At 42.6% G+C, this 16,816-nt stretch overlaps 1 protein-coding gene across 1 annotated transcript in view; it reads left to right on the top strand.

Moving 5' to 3' along the window:
• mcama (melanoma cell adhesion molecule a) overlaps positions 1 to 16,816 on the top strand; it is a gene marked incomplete at both ends in the record, with an annotated part of 70,877 nt that overhangs the window by 23,468 nt on the left and 30,593 nt on the right. The window contains 4 exons of the mRNA XM_080748688.1: positions 2,983 to 3,124; positions 5,308 to 5,438; positions 11,714 to 11,855; positions 14,700 to 14,735. Of these exons, the coding sequence (XP_080604814.1) occupies positions 2,983 to 3,124; positions 5,308 to 5,438; positions 11,714 to 11,855; positions 14,700 to 14,735 (451 nt within the window). The remainder of the gene's footprint in view (positions 1 to 2,982; positions 3,125 to 5,307; positions 5,439 to 11,713; positions 11,856 to 14,699; positions 14,736 to 16,816) is intronic.

Below are 16,816 nucleotides of genomic sequence, written 5' to 3' on the forward strand. Positions count from 1 at the left end.
GCGCATACCACTTAGGCATTGCCACATAGGCATGGATGCCTAGCGGAGTCGCCGGTTCGATTCCCGATCCTGACGACCTTTGCCGCGTGTCGCTCCCCATCCCTCCCCATATTTCCTGTCAGCCTACTATCAGTAAAGGCATAAAAGCCCATATTTCAAAATATTACACTATTACACGAGACCACTCAAAACAATTAAGGATTTATAATAGAGAAATGACAACCTTCTGAAGTCAGAGTTGCAGTGGGAAGTTCCCTCGGTTATGATTGATGACATCTGCAATGCTTTTTTACCCAATATACTCTCTCTTTTTCTTTAGATGGATCTGTAGTAACATACTGCAAATAGCTACATATTATACAGGGAGATGATGGTCTTTCTTCTATTTTTCTTTTCTTTTTTTATTCTATAGCTATTTGTTTTAGTTAAAGATATTGGCTACAGTGTTCACACAAGCAATAAAATCCATATGAGCAATCTACAGCTTAAAAAAAAAAAAAAGAAAGATAGGAAAACAGTTGCGTCTTGTGTAGCCGTCAGTGCCAGCTCAGGGCAGAAGTTGCTGAGTGAAAACAGTCTCGTCAGAGCAACAAATCATCAGATAAAGAGGCGGTCGATCGGCAGCTCAGTGTTTCAACAGTCAACACTCGACTCAAGATGGCACGTCTAGCTCATAAAGATAACAAACGTATACACTTAGTATATCGTTGCTGTTGGACAGAAACCATGTATCTCTATTTTCAACTTTTGTGTGTGTGTGTGTGTGTGTGTGTGTGTGTGTGTGTGTGTGTGTGTGTTTGTGTGTGTGTGTGTGTGTGTGTGTGTGTGTGTGTGTGTGTGTGTGTGTGTGTGTGTGTGTGTGTGTGTGTGTGTGTGTGTTTGAGGGGGGTGTTAATGACCTACTTACATATACATATAATAACCTATTCATTTATATGTAGATACTAGGGCTGCATAATACTGTATATCGTATCGTTATCAAGGTATGACCATGCACAATATCAGTATCGCGAAAGGCAACCATATTGCGATATATCGCCCTGGGCAATATATCATCCATATCGTTGCCCATATCGCCTATATTGTTGCTCATATTGTTACCTTTTGCCTTTTGCTACACTTCAAATATCAAAATGACAAGTGTGGGAACCCAATAGCACTTAAAATCAAGAGTGATATTGACTTGTTATTATGCAGTTTTTTGAATAATGCTTAGTTTTCACTTAAAATATTGAATATGTAATGTGTACACTATACAGTAATATCGTATATCGTATCGATATAAAAATATTTGGCATAAAATATCGAGATATGAAATTTGGTCTACTGTATATTGTGCAGCCCTAGTAGATGCTATTCACGAATATTCTAATATCAAAGTCACTATTCGACTATAAGTCGAATATTTGTTTTTTTCGTGTCAATGCCCCTGATGGATGAATTTGTTAATGCTCTATACCAGGGGTTCTCAAACCTTTTTAGGCTGTGACACCCAAAATAAACATATATGAACTGGGGACCCCCACCCTGACAAGCGCTTGGAATTGTAGGTATTACATTTAATGTGACTGGGTTCCACAGATAAATATTGTGAAAATGCGTTGTGAGCATGTAGATCGGCTATTTTCACAATGTTAGCCTCTTGCTTACTTAATTTTTGAGAGCTTGGAATATTCGACTATTCGAATACTTTGAGGTCGAATAATTCGAATACTAAAAATCACTATTCGTGAATGCCCTAGTAGATACTATAGGGGGCTATTTTCATTTATTGAAAACAAAATTAATTAAAAAAAAATCCCTCACCAGTAGGAGGCGGCCCTTGGGTTTATAAAACTCATCAACCCATTATAAATGACGCTACTGATAAGTATTTAACCAATGAAGAGTATTAAAAAGAGCTTGTTAATAGCTAGCTCACACCTCGTCATCCATTGGAACACCGGTTCTTTGTTCCGTCTCCTGAAAGGTAACTGTTTTGGACATACAGGGTTTCCTCCCCAACAGCCACCGTATCCCACTGCCAAGGGTTTTGTATAGCTGTACGTTACCCTTGACATCCATGTGCAAATGTTCCATCTGTTAAACAAATAATGAGCCGTTGGACTGCACTCAACTCACTCCCTGATAACGGTGAAGACAGATTGTACTTTCAACAGTGCTGCTGACGTGACGCTACTATTCACTCCCACCCAGCTCTGGTTCAGTCACTCATTCCTTTTCTTTGTTCATGGCTAGCCTGGCCGGTGACGGGTTTCCATTCCGACATATCCCCATTCCGAACACCAGGTTAGCATTCACCAGCGTCGGCAGGTTAGCATTTCACCAGGTGAGAATTCACCAGCGTTAGTTTTACTGAGGTTAGGGTTAGGGTTAAAGGGATATTTCACTTAAAAAAAAATGTTTGGTCATTTTATCATCTAATCAGGCTTTTATGAACACCCTGAACCGATTTTAATTTGCTTGATTCAATATTTAGATATTTGATGTAAATGTTATCAGGCCCCCCAGGCCCAGGGCCTCTCCCCACACACACCCATTGTAACTTCAAACTCCATTTTAACCATGATAGATTCATTAAAAACACCCATTATTTACCACCGTTAACAAGGCGTTGAGTATATGGCATTTATGAAAATATGTAAAAAAAAGTGGGACGAATCATTCTACTGAATCTCCTTTCCATCTAGATTCTCTGCATTCTGTTAAGTACTGCTGTCAAGGTCAAGATCCACCTGAGCAATATGATGTGAAAGCTAATTTACCAATGTATATTTCACTGTGTAAAAGAAAAAAGAACGGACAGAATCCGTTGCACAGGGGCAACTCTGACTGGCATGCAAAAGGAATAAAAAGATACTGAAAATAAACAAACAGTGTGTTTGTGTGACTTTGCTCATGCGTTTGTGTGACTTTGCTCATGCGTTTGTGTGACTTTGCTCATGCGTTTGTGTGACGTTGCTCATGTGTTTGTGTGTGCAGGACGGGAAGCAGGTAGGACAAGGCCCCACACTGTCCCTGGAGGCCGCCACGTATGACACGTCGGGAGAATACGTGTGTGAGGTGACCGTCCCTGCCCTGCCTACCCTGCACACCACCGGATCTGTCCACATCATCGTCCAAGGTCAGCTATCACTGACGTCCACAACACATGCATGATATACAGCCAGGGACGGATTAACCCCATTTAGGCCTGAACACAATATGACGCAATATTTTATGCTTTAAATATTAAAAAAAATAGCAGATATACAAGCTCACAGCGCGGCACCGAGTGCCGCGCTGTGAGCTTGTAGATCTGCTATTTAAAAAAAAAAATCCTGAAAAATTCAATTTTGACCCGATTCTATAAGTGTCTTTTGAATCCTTCTAAGGTTCTTTTGAAAAAACCTATGTTTCTATGTCAGCAATCTGGCCAGCCATCGTCAAAGAAAAGGTCCTTTTCACTTAACTGGAGTTCAGTTAGTCTGTTCTTGAGAGACTACTATGTCAGTGGTTATCAAACCTTTTCATGTGAAGGACCCCCAAAATTATATTTATTTGGCCACGGACACGCATCTCAAAATATTTAGTTCTAGGGACCACCCAGAAGCAAAATTTGAGTTACAAACGTTTGCTTTGAAAATACATATATTCAAAGATTTGCACACATTTTCACGACTTTTTCAAAAATAGCAGATCTACAAGCTCGCAGCGCGGCACTCGGTGCCGCGCTGTGAGCTTGTATATCTGCTATTTTTTTATATTTAAAGCATAAAATATTGCGTCATAATGTGTTCAGGCCTAAATGGGTTAACCCCAGTGAGGGCCCCTGGCCTATAATTTTTTAGGGGCCCCCCCGACCCTCCACTATAACCCCCCTTCCTCCCGACTCGCACTACCCAGCTCAGATTTTAAGCCATGATGATCATCTGTGGGCAAACAAAGCACCTGTAGACAACAGAGGAGGGCCCCACACATTTGATTTTTAATTAACCTATACATTTAACTTTAGTAAATTGTTAATGACCACATGGCCCAGTTCCCCCAAGGGCCCCTGGCAACGGCCCCACTGGCCCAATGGTTAATACAGCCCTGTATACAGCAGTGTTTCTCAAACTTCTTTACATTTCAAGGTCTCCCCTTAACTCTGACAGTATACAAATGGAACCAAATGGACCCGTTAGGGTCCATTTGGTTCCATTTGTATACTGTCAGAGTTACAGACTCGTATGGGTCAATTTAGACCCTCGTAAAGTTACCCACAAAGTCCCCGTAATTCATTTTGAGAACCACTGATATACAGTATATATACACAGAACAATCCTGAGGGTGTAAAAACTCTGAGAGTTTGAAGATTTACCCATAAGGATAACCTTTTTCAATCGAGAAACAACATGTATTTGTTTCCACAATGAGCTTATCTAGACCGGTGGTCACTGGGGACTACAGCCCTACTCGGGAACGATGAAAGTTGGGAATGCATGCTCCTCCGTTATGCAATACCCATTGTAACCACTGTCAGAGTACCTGTTGTGCTCATATTTCTGCCCGTGTCACTTCTTCTATACCCATATATGAAGATCTACTGTGTATATGGGCTGCCACATACAGTATATGGGCCTCTGATTGATGGTTCTGGACAACCGGATATCCCTACATGCCTATACCGTATGGGTTGGTGATGTGTGCCTCTGTGGAGCAATGGACTCATCGTAGGCATGTTTAAAACCCATTTAGGCCTAGAATTATTGAATGCTTTAACCAGTGAAAAATAGCAGATATACAAGCTCACAGCGCGGCACCGAGTGCCGCGCTGCGAACTATTTTTCAATAGTTAAAGCATAAAATAATAATACACTATAATGTGTACCCGTTCTAAATGGTTAAACAGATATTCAAATGTTGTGGATTTGGATTCAAAGTCCCACCTGAGTCGTATGCACGTGCACCTGTCAGCGTACATACTGTACCTGGACAAGTATGCAGGCTGGTGTGTTTTGAAAATATTTCCTAATAACAAACTTAAATCTCTTTTCAGACTGTACCAAAACAGATGTGTTTTCTTTTAAAAACAGACAGAGATAGCAGTCTCTGTGGCGCAATAGGATAGCGCGCTCGGCTGTTAACCGAGAGGATGGTGGTTCGAGCCCACCCAGGGACGTTGTTTTCTGGTTTATCATAAATCGTGATTTCTTTGTTCACAATAATCGTGATATGAAATGTTCATATCGTCCCAGTCCCTATAGTGGAGTAGGAATAAAGTATAACGTAGTGAAACATACTTGGTAACCAGTGTATGACATGCTGTGTGTTGGCTGTGTCCAGGCGCTCCCCAGCTCAACGACGAGGACAAGGACGTGGCACTGGAGGAGGCCGAGGGCCGCCTGGTCAACCTGAGCTGTGAGGCCCATGGGCACCCTCTGCCCACCATCTCCTGGAACATCGTTGGCAGCCAGGTACACACACACACACACGCACGCACACACGCACACACACACGCACACACAGGAATGCACACTCACATTCCTGTGTGTGTGCACACATGCAGCGGCAGTGGCTCGGGACGTAGAGCGGCCGCTCTTCCTGGCTTAGTGTTGAAGTGTCCTTGCATGGTCGATGTGTGAGTGTGTTTGTGTGTGTGTGTGTGTGTGTGTGTGTGTGTGTGTGTGTGTGTGTGTGTGTGTGTGTGTGTGTGTGTGTGTGTGTGTGTGTGTGTTAAATGGTCCACACACACACGCAGGTGCACACACGCAGCCAGGCGCACATACACACACACACACACACACACACACACACACACACACACACACACACACACACACACACACAATGCACACGCATCGCACAGCATCTGCATTCACTAATGGATGTATTTAGTCATCATGTATATTTAAAGATGGCTTCATGACACAGAGGTAAAGCACAGCGCCACAGAGACCAGGATTGAATTCCCAGCCGTTGGTGGCAGGTTGGTGGGCAAGTTGGGACGCTGGGGCAAGGGGAGGATGGTGTCCTTGTCACTGCAATGGTGTCCCCTGCTGGTTGGCCATGGCTCCAGCAGGGAGGGGATTTAGGGGAGATGGCACCAAAATCATCCTCTCTAGTAAGGGAAAGTTAGCCTATTGCTAGACCAATCTGGGAACTAAATCTAAATCACTAGCTTTCTTCACAAATATGTTCATAAAGGTGTCTACTATCACCTCTGAACTTTGTCAAACCCAACTCCCTTGACATGCTTTGTGGGAGCCAATCAAAGTTATTGGGTATCCCTAGGGCCTGGGGAAAATCAAAAATGGCCAATATTGAACGTATGAGGTGTGTAATTTGGGTATTTTTGGGCTACTGAATCCAGTCCAACCATTCGTTTTCAGTTAAAATTACTCCTTGGCCATAAAATAGGCCACACCTACTTTTGTGTGTCCATGAGACTTATAATATTGGCAATAAAACAAAAAGTTGGAGTAGTGTTTGAATTCATGAAAACTATACAAGATCAGGTGGGTAAGCACACATCATGACACACAGGATAACATGATACAATCTGACAAGGAACACTCAAACAGGGTTTAAAACATAGGGACTAACAGGACACAGGTGAACTCGAATGACATGATTGGCTAAGCCTTAGCCAATTAGGCCTTTTTTATGGCCAAGGAGTAATTCTTACTCAGGCATGCAAACGTGTAGCTTTTCGGCGAAAATCGCCGTTTTTAATCCAAATTGGTCATTTGTGTGAATCGTGCAGATTCGTTAAAAAAATGTTTAGGGGGTGGGGGGGTGTCGTGTCGTCAGAGCAGCAGTGAGAAGAGGAGCGTTTATTTCTTATTCTCGGCGCCGTCCATTTTGTCAGGACAATGGTGTTGAAGGTGGAAGGGGAAGTGGGTCGTTTTGTTTTTTAACAAATCAAGCGCTCCCTGAGTCCCTTCTCTTTGTGACGTCGTCGTCAGCTGGCAGCGCTCAGTCAACAACACTGACTGCACTCAATGCACTGACTGCGAGCCCTGACAGAGGCAGAGCTGAGCGCTCAAAGCTTGCAAAGACAGTTGCCGTAGTTGTGGTGTGACTGTGGACTGTTGGCTGTTTGATTCGCTTGCATCGCGGTCGTGCGCTATTCTGCATCGATGCGTGATGTGATATTATCGGTTATAGCCTTGTTGATTTTACGATGATTCGCTAGCTTAGCCACATGCTAACGCTAGAGTTGCCGTGACTTCTTCCTACAGAAGGAGGAGGCTGAGACAAGTCACAAAAAGTCTGGTCTCTCAACTTAAGAACGGACTAACTGAGCTCGAGTTACAAGTGAAAAGGATCGACCTTTTATTTGACGATGATGGCTAGCTAGATTGCAAAAAGTCAGCCAGGAGAATCCACTAAATGAATCATTTGTGACTGTGATTTACAACTGTTTCCCAAACACTGGGTCGGGACCCATGTGTGGGTCGTGGACACATTTTTATGGGTCCCTTCATTTTTGGTTTCCTACATTTCGTTTTTATTATTTCAAAACATTTTCAAAAAACATTCCCTCCCCAAAAAAGCTAAACATTTCATGATTTAAAAAAAAAAAAAAAAAGTAAATTACTTTTTTAATTTCATGAATAAATAATACAAAATGATATAAGAAATGAGCTTAGAAAACAAATAGGCCTATTTAAGAAGTAGTTAAAATAGCCGATCTACAAGCTCACAGTGCACATTGTCACTGTCTATGCCTGTTTATTAAAGACAAGTCCCTAAATATTAAGATATTCCTATAACTACCGGTATATCTGTAGGCTATATTATTGTAGATTTAATTTTCTTTATTATATCTAGAACAATTGGTGGTAGGCAACAAGTCCAATTTTGCTGCATACCGGTATGTATGATATGTATGAGTAAGTCACTGTTTAACCGAGTTAGAAACGTGCAAATTCAGTAAAAAAAGGTCCAAAATTTCGCGCCGCGCTGCACGCGGCGCACATTTTATCCCCATAAAAATGTGTCACCTTTTTCACCTTGGGGCTGTTTGCATGTTACTGATAACTAATGGTTGGAATGGATTCAGCAGCCCAACGATACCCTAATTACACACCTCATACGTTCATATTGGCCATTTTTTATTTTTCCCCCTTTAATCCCAGGCCCTGAGTATCCCGATAACTCCAAAATATGCATATTCTATGCATTTATTTCCTCAATTAATACATAGTACCATTTGTATCGTGTGCTTTAAGTTAGAACAATGATGAGGCCGCTATATCAACGCTGCGCGGTTGTCTGAAAATAATGAACACCCTACGGCCAATCAGAATAAAGTATTCTCCATGGGCCGTGGTATATTACGTCTTCTTGTTTACACCTAACCTACGTCTCGTCTCGTCTCGTACAAATACAGACACTAACAGTTTCCCGGGTTGCAGGTGTGTGTAAAGATAGTGTGACCCCTGTGTGTGCAGCCGTAGTGTTCCTATTGATTCAGTGCTAGCTGCCAACCTCATCCCTGGGTGATGTTGCTCACAGCTCCACTGCCTCAGAAAGTGTGAGTCAAACTGCAGTGTGGTGGAGGAGGACGAGGTAATCCAGGTGAAAACGTGGCTTTAAAACAAAAGGCAGAGCAGGTTGTGGACGCTCAGCTGCACTCATTACTGAGTATAACGAACCCCCAGAGACTGGAAATGTCTACCAGAGACTTCTGCTACTTGGCTGCTAACGTGTGTAGAGCCTTCATCAGAGCATTATTGAGTCCGACACATTAAAGTTTCTCTTTGAGAACATTCAACCATATATTACACCAAGGGTCTTCAACAGGGGGTCCGGGACCCCTAGGGGGTCCTCAGAGTTACTACAGGAGTTCCTCCAAATCTTTGAGTGATAGAAAACTAGTTTTCTCCTTTTTTTATATGCATGCGCTTAAACCCTAGTGTCCATGCATATTCTGAGAACTTTAGCCGAAAATAGCAGATCTACAAGCTCACAACGCCTCGCAGCGTTGTGTAGAGGGGAAAAAGGGCAGACCAAGTACAGAGTGAACGGTCAAGTTTAAAAAGTATTGACGGTTCAAGTGGTTAAATATCTGAAAAGACAAATTGACATCAATCCAAAAATCACTGATGATTGTGCTGTCAAACAATGAAACTAAATGGAATCTATGAAAAGGTTGTGGGGGTCCCTGCTTCATCTCTCTCTCTCAACAAAGGGGTCCGTGGCCTGAAAACGTTGTAGACCCCTGGATTACACTATTCAATATTATTATGTGACGAAGCTCCTGTAAGGAGCTAACCGCTCCTACATCTGGCTTTGTCCGTTTGTCCCGTGTCTGTCTGTCTGTACGCCCAGGGCCAAACTTTGCGGGATGCCTAATGAAATTAACTCATGAATAGGACCTTTCACTTACTGTATCATTCCAACCGGGGCTGCACCAGACCTGGACGCCTCCAGGACGATTCTTTCACAGACATTTCGTCAGTCTTAGGGGGCCTGTTATGTCCCAAAGCAAGAGATATCACACACACACACACTAGGGATGTTAATCGACGCATTATTGGCGAATCGACGCGTCGCGGCCGAAAATCGACGCGTCGATCGACTTTTTTCACTTTTTTTTTCGCTAAGCAGCAGCTGAGAGGAGAGCAGCACAACGGCGCATTACTTTAAACAACACAACGTATGCTGCACCCATCAGAACTTGCATCAAAGCCCTAATAATAATGATAATACATAATTGCTCTTCCTTGTTAGCATGGAGTCTGTTCTCTAGAGACTAGAAGCGGAGTGACAATAAGTCCATGGAACGTGCGGGAGCGCTGACCGCTCGCTCTCATATATCCCCGGTGTGTCGCATTAACGTTAACGACGAGTAGTGTGGTTTGTGATCATCGCACACAACGGCGACGCTGCCATTAACAAGCGAGCTTTCGTGTCAAGCGTGCATGCAGAGGCAGGAGGTAAACAAAAGCATCCAGTCCATAGAGATACAGTCAGGCAAGTCAGCGCGCACTGCTATGACGCGCACATCAGCACGGTCCAGCAGTGTTTCTCAACCAGTAGTCCGCGGACCTGACTAGCGCCGCATGCATGCGAATGCACAACACATGCAGGCGGCATGCACTCGTCTCCGACACAGACAGACACACACACACACACACACACACACACACACACACACACACACACACACACACGGTCCTCTCACATATGGAAAACATTAACGCTTATAACGTTTTTGAACGATTAAAACCTTTTTTGGGGGGAAAAACTTTTGAAAAATAAAAAAATATATATATTTTTCGACTTTTCGACTCGTACTTTTTGAGTCGCGGTGAGCGTGAGTCGATCGACGCGTCGATTTCCGATTTTTTTTCACATCCCTAACACACACACACACACACACACACACACACACACACACACAAACACAAACACACACACACACACACACACACACACAAACACAAACACAAACACACACACACACAGCTTCACACAGACATGCAGGCATCCAGCCTTGGGTTAACTGCTGGAATATGCGTGGGTGGGTAGAGACAAATGATTTGATTTTGTGTGTGTGTGTGTGTGGGTGGGTGGGTCCGTGTGTGTGGGTGCGTGTGTGCACGCACGCACATAAGCGCAGGTATGGTAGAATTTGAGAAATGGACATTGTGATGACAATTTTCCTGGTCCTGACAAGAGAAATGCTTGTTGAACATAATTGTAGATTTAGACATACAATTAGATTTACAATTAGGAAAAGATTCAGGGTGGGGTTGGAGCAGGGGTTTTCAAACTCTTTTGACTCTATAACTTTTTCATCCACGGCACCCCTTAATTACACTGTAAAGTTTTTGACTCTAACATCATATTGGAGAAATATCCGTTTCCATCAGAACTGAATGAAAAAACCTTATACTTGACGTCTAACCACTTGAACCCCAGCAGGCCTATTCTGGGGGGAAGGTTCACCAAAAATAGCCGATCTACAAGCTCACAGCGTGATGCGTTGTGAGCTTGTAGATCTGCTATTTTTGGTGAAGAGTGTTGTCGTAGATAGAAAAAGAACTCATCAAGTACAGTGCAAATCACCTCTGTTTTACTAACATAGTGAAGTTATATTGTTGTAGTGATATTGATGAATTCCAAATATTATCAAAATATCTCGCGGCACCCCTGGACTGGCATCACGGCACCCCTTTGAAAACCCCTGGGTTAGAGGTTAGGTTTAGGGTTTGCGGTAAGAGTTATGTCTGATTCATTCTTAGTTGCACACGGGGGAGTCACACATCAAAAATAGCAGAACCACGCTCACTATGCGTTGCAGGTATTAACGATTATGACATTTTACACGACGATTAATTGTCACTCAAATAATTGCGATTAACGATTTCATTGTGTTTTTGTCGTTGACAATTACCTTTCTGTTTGGCTTGTGGGCTTTGAAGTTGCACATGGCAGATATGACACATAACCTAAATATACAAAGAAATTACATGATAATGACAAATGATATTTGACAACTTTATACGTAGAAAAGAACATTGATAGTGGAAATAGACAATCTACAAGCTCGTTGTGAGCTTGTACTGTAGATCTGCTATTTCCACTATTTTAGAACATTTTTGAAAATATATGAAACTTTTTCAACATGGAAACTATTATGACAAAATAATTGCGATTATGTCAAATGATTGCGGTTAGACGATTATGTTATAATTGTGACAGATGTACATGTATATGTGTTTTTCTGTGTCCACAGAGCTGGCATGAGGTGGTGAACAGAGCCAATGAGAACACAGCTCACAGCGTGGTGTCGGTCAAAGTGACTTCAGACATCAGCGCGCTGTGCAACGCCTCCAACGACATAGGAACGGAGATCAAGGCCTTCAGCATCAAAGCCAGTAAGTGTCTCTCTCTCTCTCTCTCTCCCTTGGCTTCCAGATAACAGCCTCGTCTCGCAAAGGGATTACAAGCAAGACGGCAGCCAGCCCGCCGCCGGGACAAATGATCTGAACTGAATATGACTTTTTAAGCAGTTTGTTTGCTTTATTTTTGGGGTAGATAGGAGAGAGGTGGCAGTAAGCCCAGGGTAAAGAGACACGCGGCCGCAGGTCTCCGGCTGGGATCACACCGGGGAGGTTGTTGCCAGGGACGTGCTGGCCATTGGGAAAAGTGGGACAACTCGAGAACGGCCGGTTCATTCCCGGCCTGTCCAGGCCGGCCATTAGGAAAAAAAATTAAACAAAAATGTCGGCCTTCATTCCATTTTGGAGGCTGGGCGGCCTCTGTCACTGTCGGACAGAAACCTTGTATCTCCAAGTTTCAAATGTATACATTTTTTCGCAAAGCAAAGCCCTGCTTCATCATACAAGACCCTTGCACAAAAGTAGTGAAAACAGCAGATCTACAAGCACACAACGCCTCGCGGTGCGAGGCGTTGTGTGCTTGTAGATCGGCTGTTTTCACTAGTTTAAATCGTTTATAAAATGATAAATACAAAACAAACGGTTTTGGACATACAAGGTTTCCACCCGACAACGATGAAATATAACTCATGTCCAATAATTGGCCCACTGGCTTGTCACTTGTCATGATCTGAAATGGCAAATCTTTGAGTAGCAGCAGCGCTATAGAGAGAGATCTCTCTCTATAGCGCGCAATGAGGGCCTCTCCAACTCTTTTTCCCGGGCTGAATTGTTGCTGTCGCGTGGTCGACGCACTGTCCATTCAGCCGCTGTCGCCCCCTCCAGGCTAAAACGGGGAGCAGCAAGGAGATAGAGAGGAGATGCAGATCAGCCATAGAACGAATATTTCTTTGGAGTGAAAGTTCTATGTCCAAAACTGTCACTTTTAAAGAGATTTTAAAAAGAAACTTTGTTCCAATGCAACCAATGTGGTTATCCATTAGTCATCAAGCTCTTGTTAATACTTTTTATCGGTTAAATATAATGAATTAATAAAAAACAGACAAACATAAACACTTTCAACCTGTCATTCCTATTTTGGGAATGTCTGTATAGCCAAACATTTTCAGTATTTTACAAAGGATTATATAACGTATTTTACAAAAAGAATGGAAATAGCTCCCAATTCATCATGGGACATTGTGAGCTTGAATAGGGCATTGATTTATCAACAAAAAAGATCAATTATGGAGATACAAGGTTTCTGCCCGGCCAGCGACCATATACATTTGTCTACATTCTTTCAAGAGAGACACAAATGCTTCCGTCTAGCCTTCTGTTATTTTATACATTTTGAAAATGAGACAGGCCATTTCATGTCACTTCCTCTATGCCCTCTGCAGTTGCTTCAATAATCCCTACTGGAAAACAAATTAAAACGAAGCCTAGATAGAAAGTAACTTAAATAATATATAAAATATAAAGATATTTTTGAAAAAATATCTTGTTGTGAGCTTGTAGCGTGGCCGGAGAGTATGGTATACGGAAGAAGAAAGATGGGACCAGGTAGACCCATGGGGGACCCCGATCAATAAAGTATATTGGGTTTAAGTGGTTAAAAAACAATAGCTGAATACCTTTTCAGTCTGAAAAGATGACAGCTTCCTCTTCTCAAATGTAAACGGGCAGAATTACAAACAGTCCAAGGTTGTGGAAGAGCGAGACTAACTTGGTCGCTGACAGAGAAATACTTGATAACATCAGAATATTTGTTTGGAATGTACGGGAATACACCACCGACATATCATCGTTGTCGGGTGGAAACCTTTTATGTCCAAACTGTTTGCTTTGTATTTATCATTTGAAAATTGATTTAAACCAGTGAAAATGGCCGATCTACAAGGCGCTGTGTGCTTGTAGATCTGCTATTTTCACTCGTTTTATGCGACAGTCTTGTATGATGAAGCAGGGTTTACTTTACGAAAAAACATACAAATTTGAAACAAAGACAATATACTGTATGAAACCATGTACGGATTGTACGCTATAAATAAACTGCCCTCTGGTCATTACACAGAGCTTTTATAGTGCCTGTGTGTTTGTGTGTGTGTGTAGTCCGGGCATCTCGTGCAGTATGTTGATGGAATCGTGCACTTTATGATAGAAGCATGAAATTTGGCACACAGTTAGAACATGCCATGTGGAAAATGTTTTGGCTATAGGGACATCGCAGATTTGTCTTGGGAAACTTGTGGGAGCCAATCAAAGTTGGGCTCTCATAGACTTTACTATACAGTAAAATAAATAAAAAAATAAAAAAAAAATGCTTTAAGTAGCATGTGAGGGGTCAAACAAAAAACATTCCTTGGGCTAAAAACGGCCCCCACAAAACTATGGTTTAGTGACGAGTCATCACTTTTCACAGTTTTGGGCTGTTTCTCGGAAAGGAATGTTTTTCTTGCAAAACAAATGCTTGCATTGGATTCAGAATCCCGAAAAACACCTAGTTTGACCCCTCACATGCTACTTAAAGCATATTTATTTTTTGTATTATTGTACTGTTTAGTAAAGTCTATGAGAGCCCAACTTTGATTGGCTCCCACAAGTTTCCCAAGACAAATCTGTGATGGCCCTATAGCCAAACATGTTCCATATGGCATGTTCTAACTGTGTGCCAAATTACATGCTTCTATTGTAAAGTGCACGATATGTGCCCGAAACGCTCTGACTAGAGGTCTAGTCACGGAATATGGGAGAAAATGTTGTCCATGTTTGTGGTGAACTTTGGTAGACGTGGAAAGAGGTCCTCACCCTACGTGTTGTTGTTGTGCTTGTTCACAGTTCCAATGGTCACCTCCGCAGCTCCCTACTCACCTGGTAAGACCGTTGTCCTATAGAACGCTGCCCTGTCCTTCTCTCTCTGGGTGCTTTTCAACCGGCAAAGAACCGGTTCTGGTTCTTTCTCCCGCCTATGGGCTGAACCAGAGGTGAGCTTTTCCACTGAGAACCCAGTTGGTTCTGAACCGTAAAGGTTGGTACGGAACGGGAACCACAAAATCTTTGGTTCCTCTGGTTCAATCTGGTGGAAACCCAAGCCAGTTCGCGGCCGCTTCGCAAGAAAGTTGACCGCCACTGGTTCTTGAACCAAGGTTCTTTTGGTGGAAAAGGCCCCTCTGTCTCTGAGCTATACCTGCCATTTCAAATCCATTTCACTGCTTGTTCTTCTCTCAGCTTTCGGTCCCACTTTATGTCATCTGCCCCTCTACCTGTGCAATCACACAATATCTAAACATGCAACAATTTTCATTTGCTTGCTTGCTTGCTTTTCTTTTTTTTTTTGCTTTTATTTAACCAGGTTAGTCAATTGAGAATCAGTTCTCAAATTGCAATGACGACCTGGGCCATGACAAAAATGAAAGACAAAAAATAGAACACTACAGCATACAAACATGCAACTCTTTTATTTTGTCAAGGGCTGCAAGACGCAGTACAAAGCTGCAAGACGCAGTACAAAGCTGCAAGACGCAGTACAAAGCTGCAAGACGCAGTACAAAGCTGCAAGACGCAGTACAAAGCTGCAAGACGCAGTACAAAGCAAGATAAAATAGTGAAAATACAAGCATGTACTGTAGTGGGTCAAGGCAGAGAACATGAAAGTCTGGCATTTGCAGACCTTATTTAAGTGGGCAGTAGATTTGATCCTACAAGGCAGGGATGGACACGATGTTGAGCAGTTGAAGAGGTGTATTGTAGTTGGTTGACCAGAGAGTTGCTGTGATCATTTAGATCAGTGGTTCTCAAAGTGGATTCCAGGGGCTAAATTCACCCTTTGTCAAGTCCTGCCTGTTGTCCTGCCCCTCTTCTCACCCATTGGTTGATGTGTCTTGGTGGGACAAAAGTCCTTTCTCTCCATCCACTACCATTGAAATTCAGTAGCTTCTTATTGTTATTCTGTTTAATTCTCATTGTAAACTTAGTTTCATTAAAAAGCAGCCTCTCAGGTGCAGTATAAAAGTTTGTATTTCTCTAAAAATTATGTTTTAGCGAATTCAACATAAAAAAGGCAGAACCAGGGCGGGACAAGGCAGAAAGAGCCTGCTGGTTGGTCAGTCGGGGACCAATCAGAAGGCTGACAAAGGGTCCAAGGTTGTGGAAGAGCGCGGCTGCCTTGAGACTAACTTGGTCGCTGACAGAGAAACACTTGATAGCGTCAGAATATTTCGACAAAAGCGAGCGAACTTCGAAGCTTCGGCAACGGTGACCGGGGGGGGGGGGTGCTTAACCGATAGCCTTTGTTAACCGTAATGTGTTGAAAAATTAGTTTTTTTACCCAATTAAAAAAGGGAAAAATGTTTTTCCATTAATAAAGCTCCCTATTTGCACAGTAAAAACAACAATACAACGAGGAAGAAGAAGAATATGATACAAATGTTTTCTATAAGAAATGTGTTTTTGCAGTAAGGTAGGATTGACATAATCATGTAATGTCTGTAACGAGTCGCAGCTGCAACAGCAACAGTCAGACAACTAGGCGGACACGACTAGTTTTGAGTTTGCAGATCAGATATAAACCTGTCATCATCAACACCACCTAACCCTAGCAAGTTTGTTTTAAGCTCTTCTTTCCTCTTTAAAACGGGATCGATGGGTGACGGGGTTTGTTTTGGAAAATCTAATTTTCGCTGTTTGTTTCCTGATGAAGAACAAGCTCGTGTCTCGGTCAGGACGACAACAACGTACAGCATGCATGGATGTTACACCGACATTGGTGTCGGGGGCTTGACACAGAAATGGGTGACCGCATCGCGTAGTTGCATGGGTGATGATGTTACTCAGACATTGGTGTCCTGGGCTTTATCTGTCACAGTGCGCTGCCTTTTCTTTTCTTTCTTTAATTATCAGCGACCATTCTTATGGCTTCTTGCTTGCTCTTGTTGTTGTCGGCTTGTTGTTATTGT

The sequence above is a fragment of the Nannobrachium achirus genome (genome assembly GCF_963921795.1).
Source record: "Nannobrachium achirus genome assembly, chromosome: 19".
NCBI classification, from domain to species: domain Eukaryota; kingdom Metazoa; phylum Chordata; class Actinopteri; order Myctophiformes; family Myctophidae; genus Nannobrachium; species Nannobrachium achirus.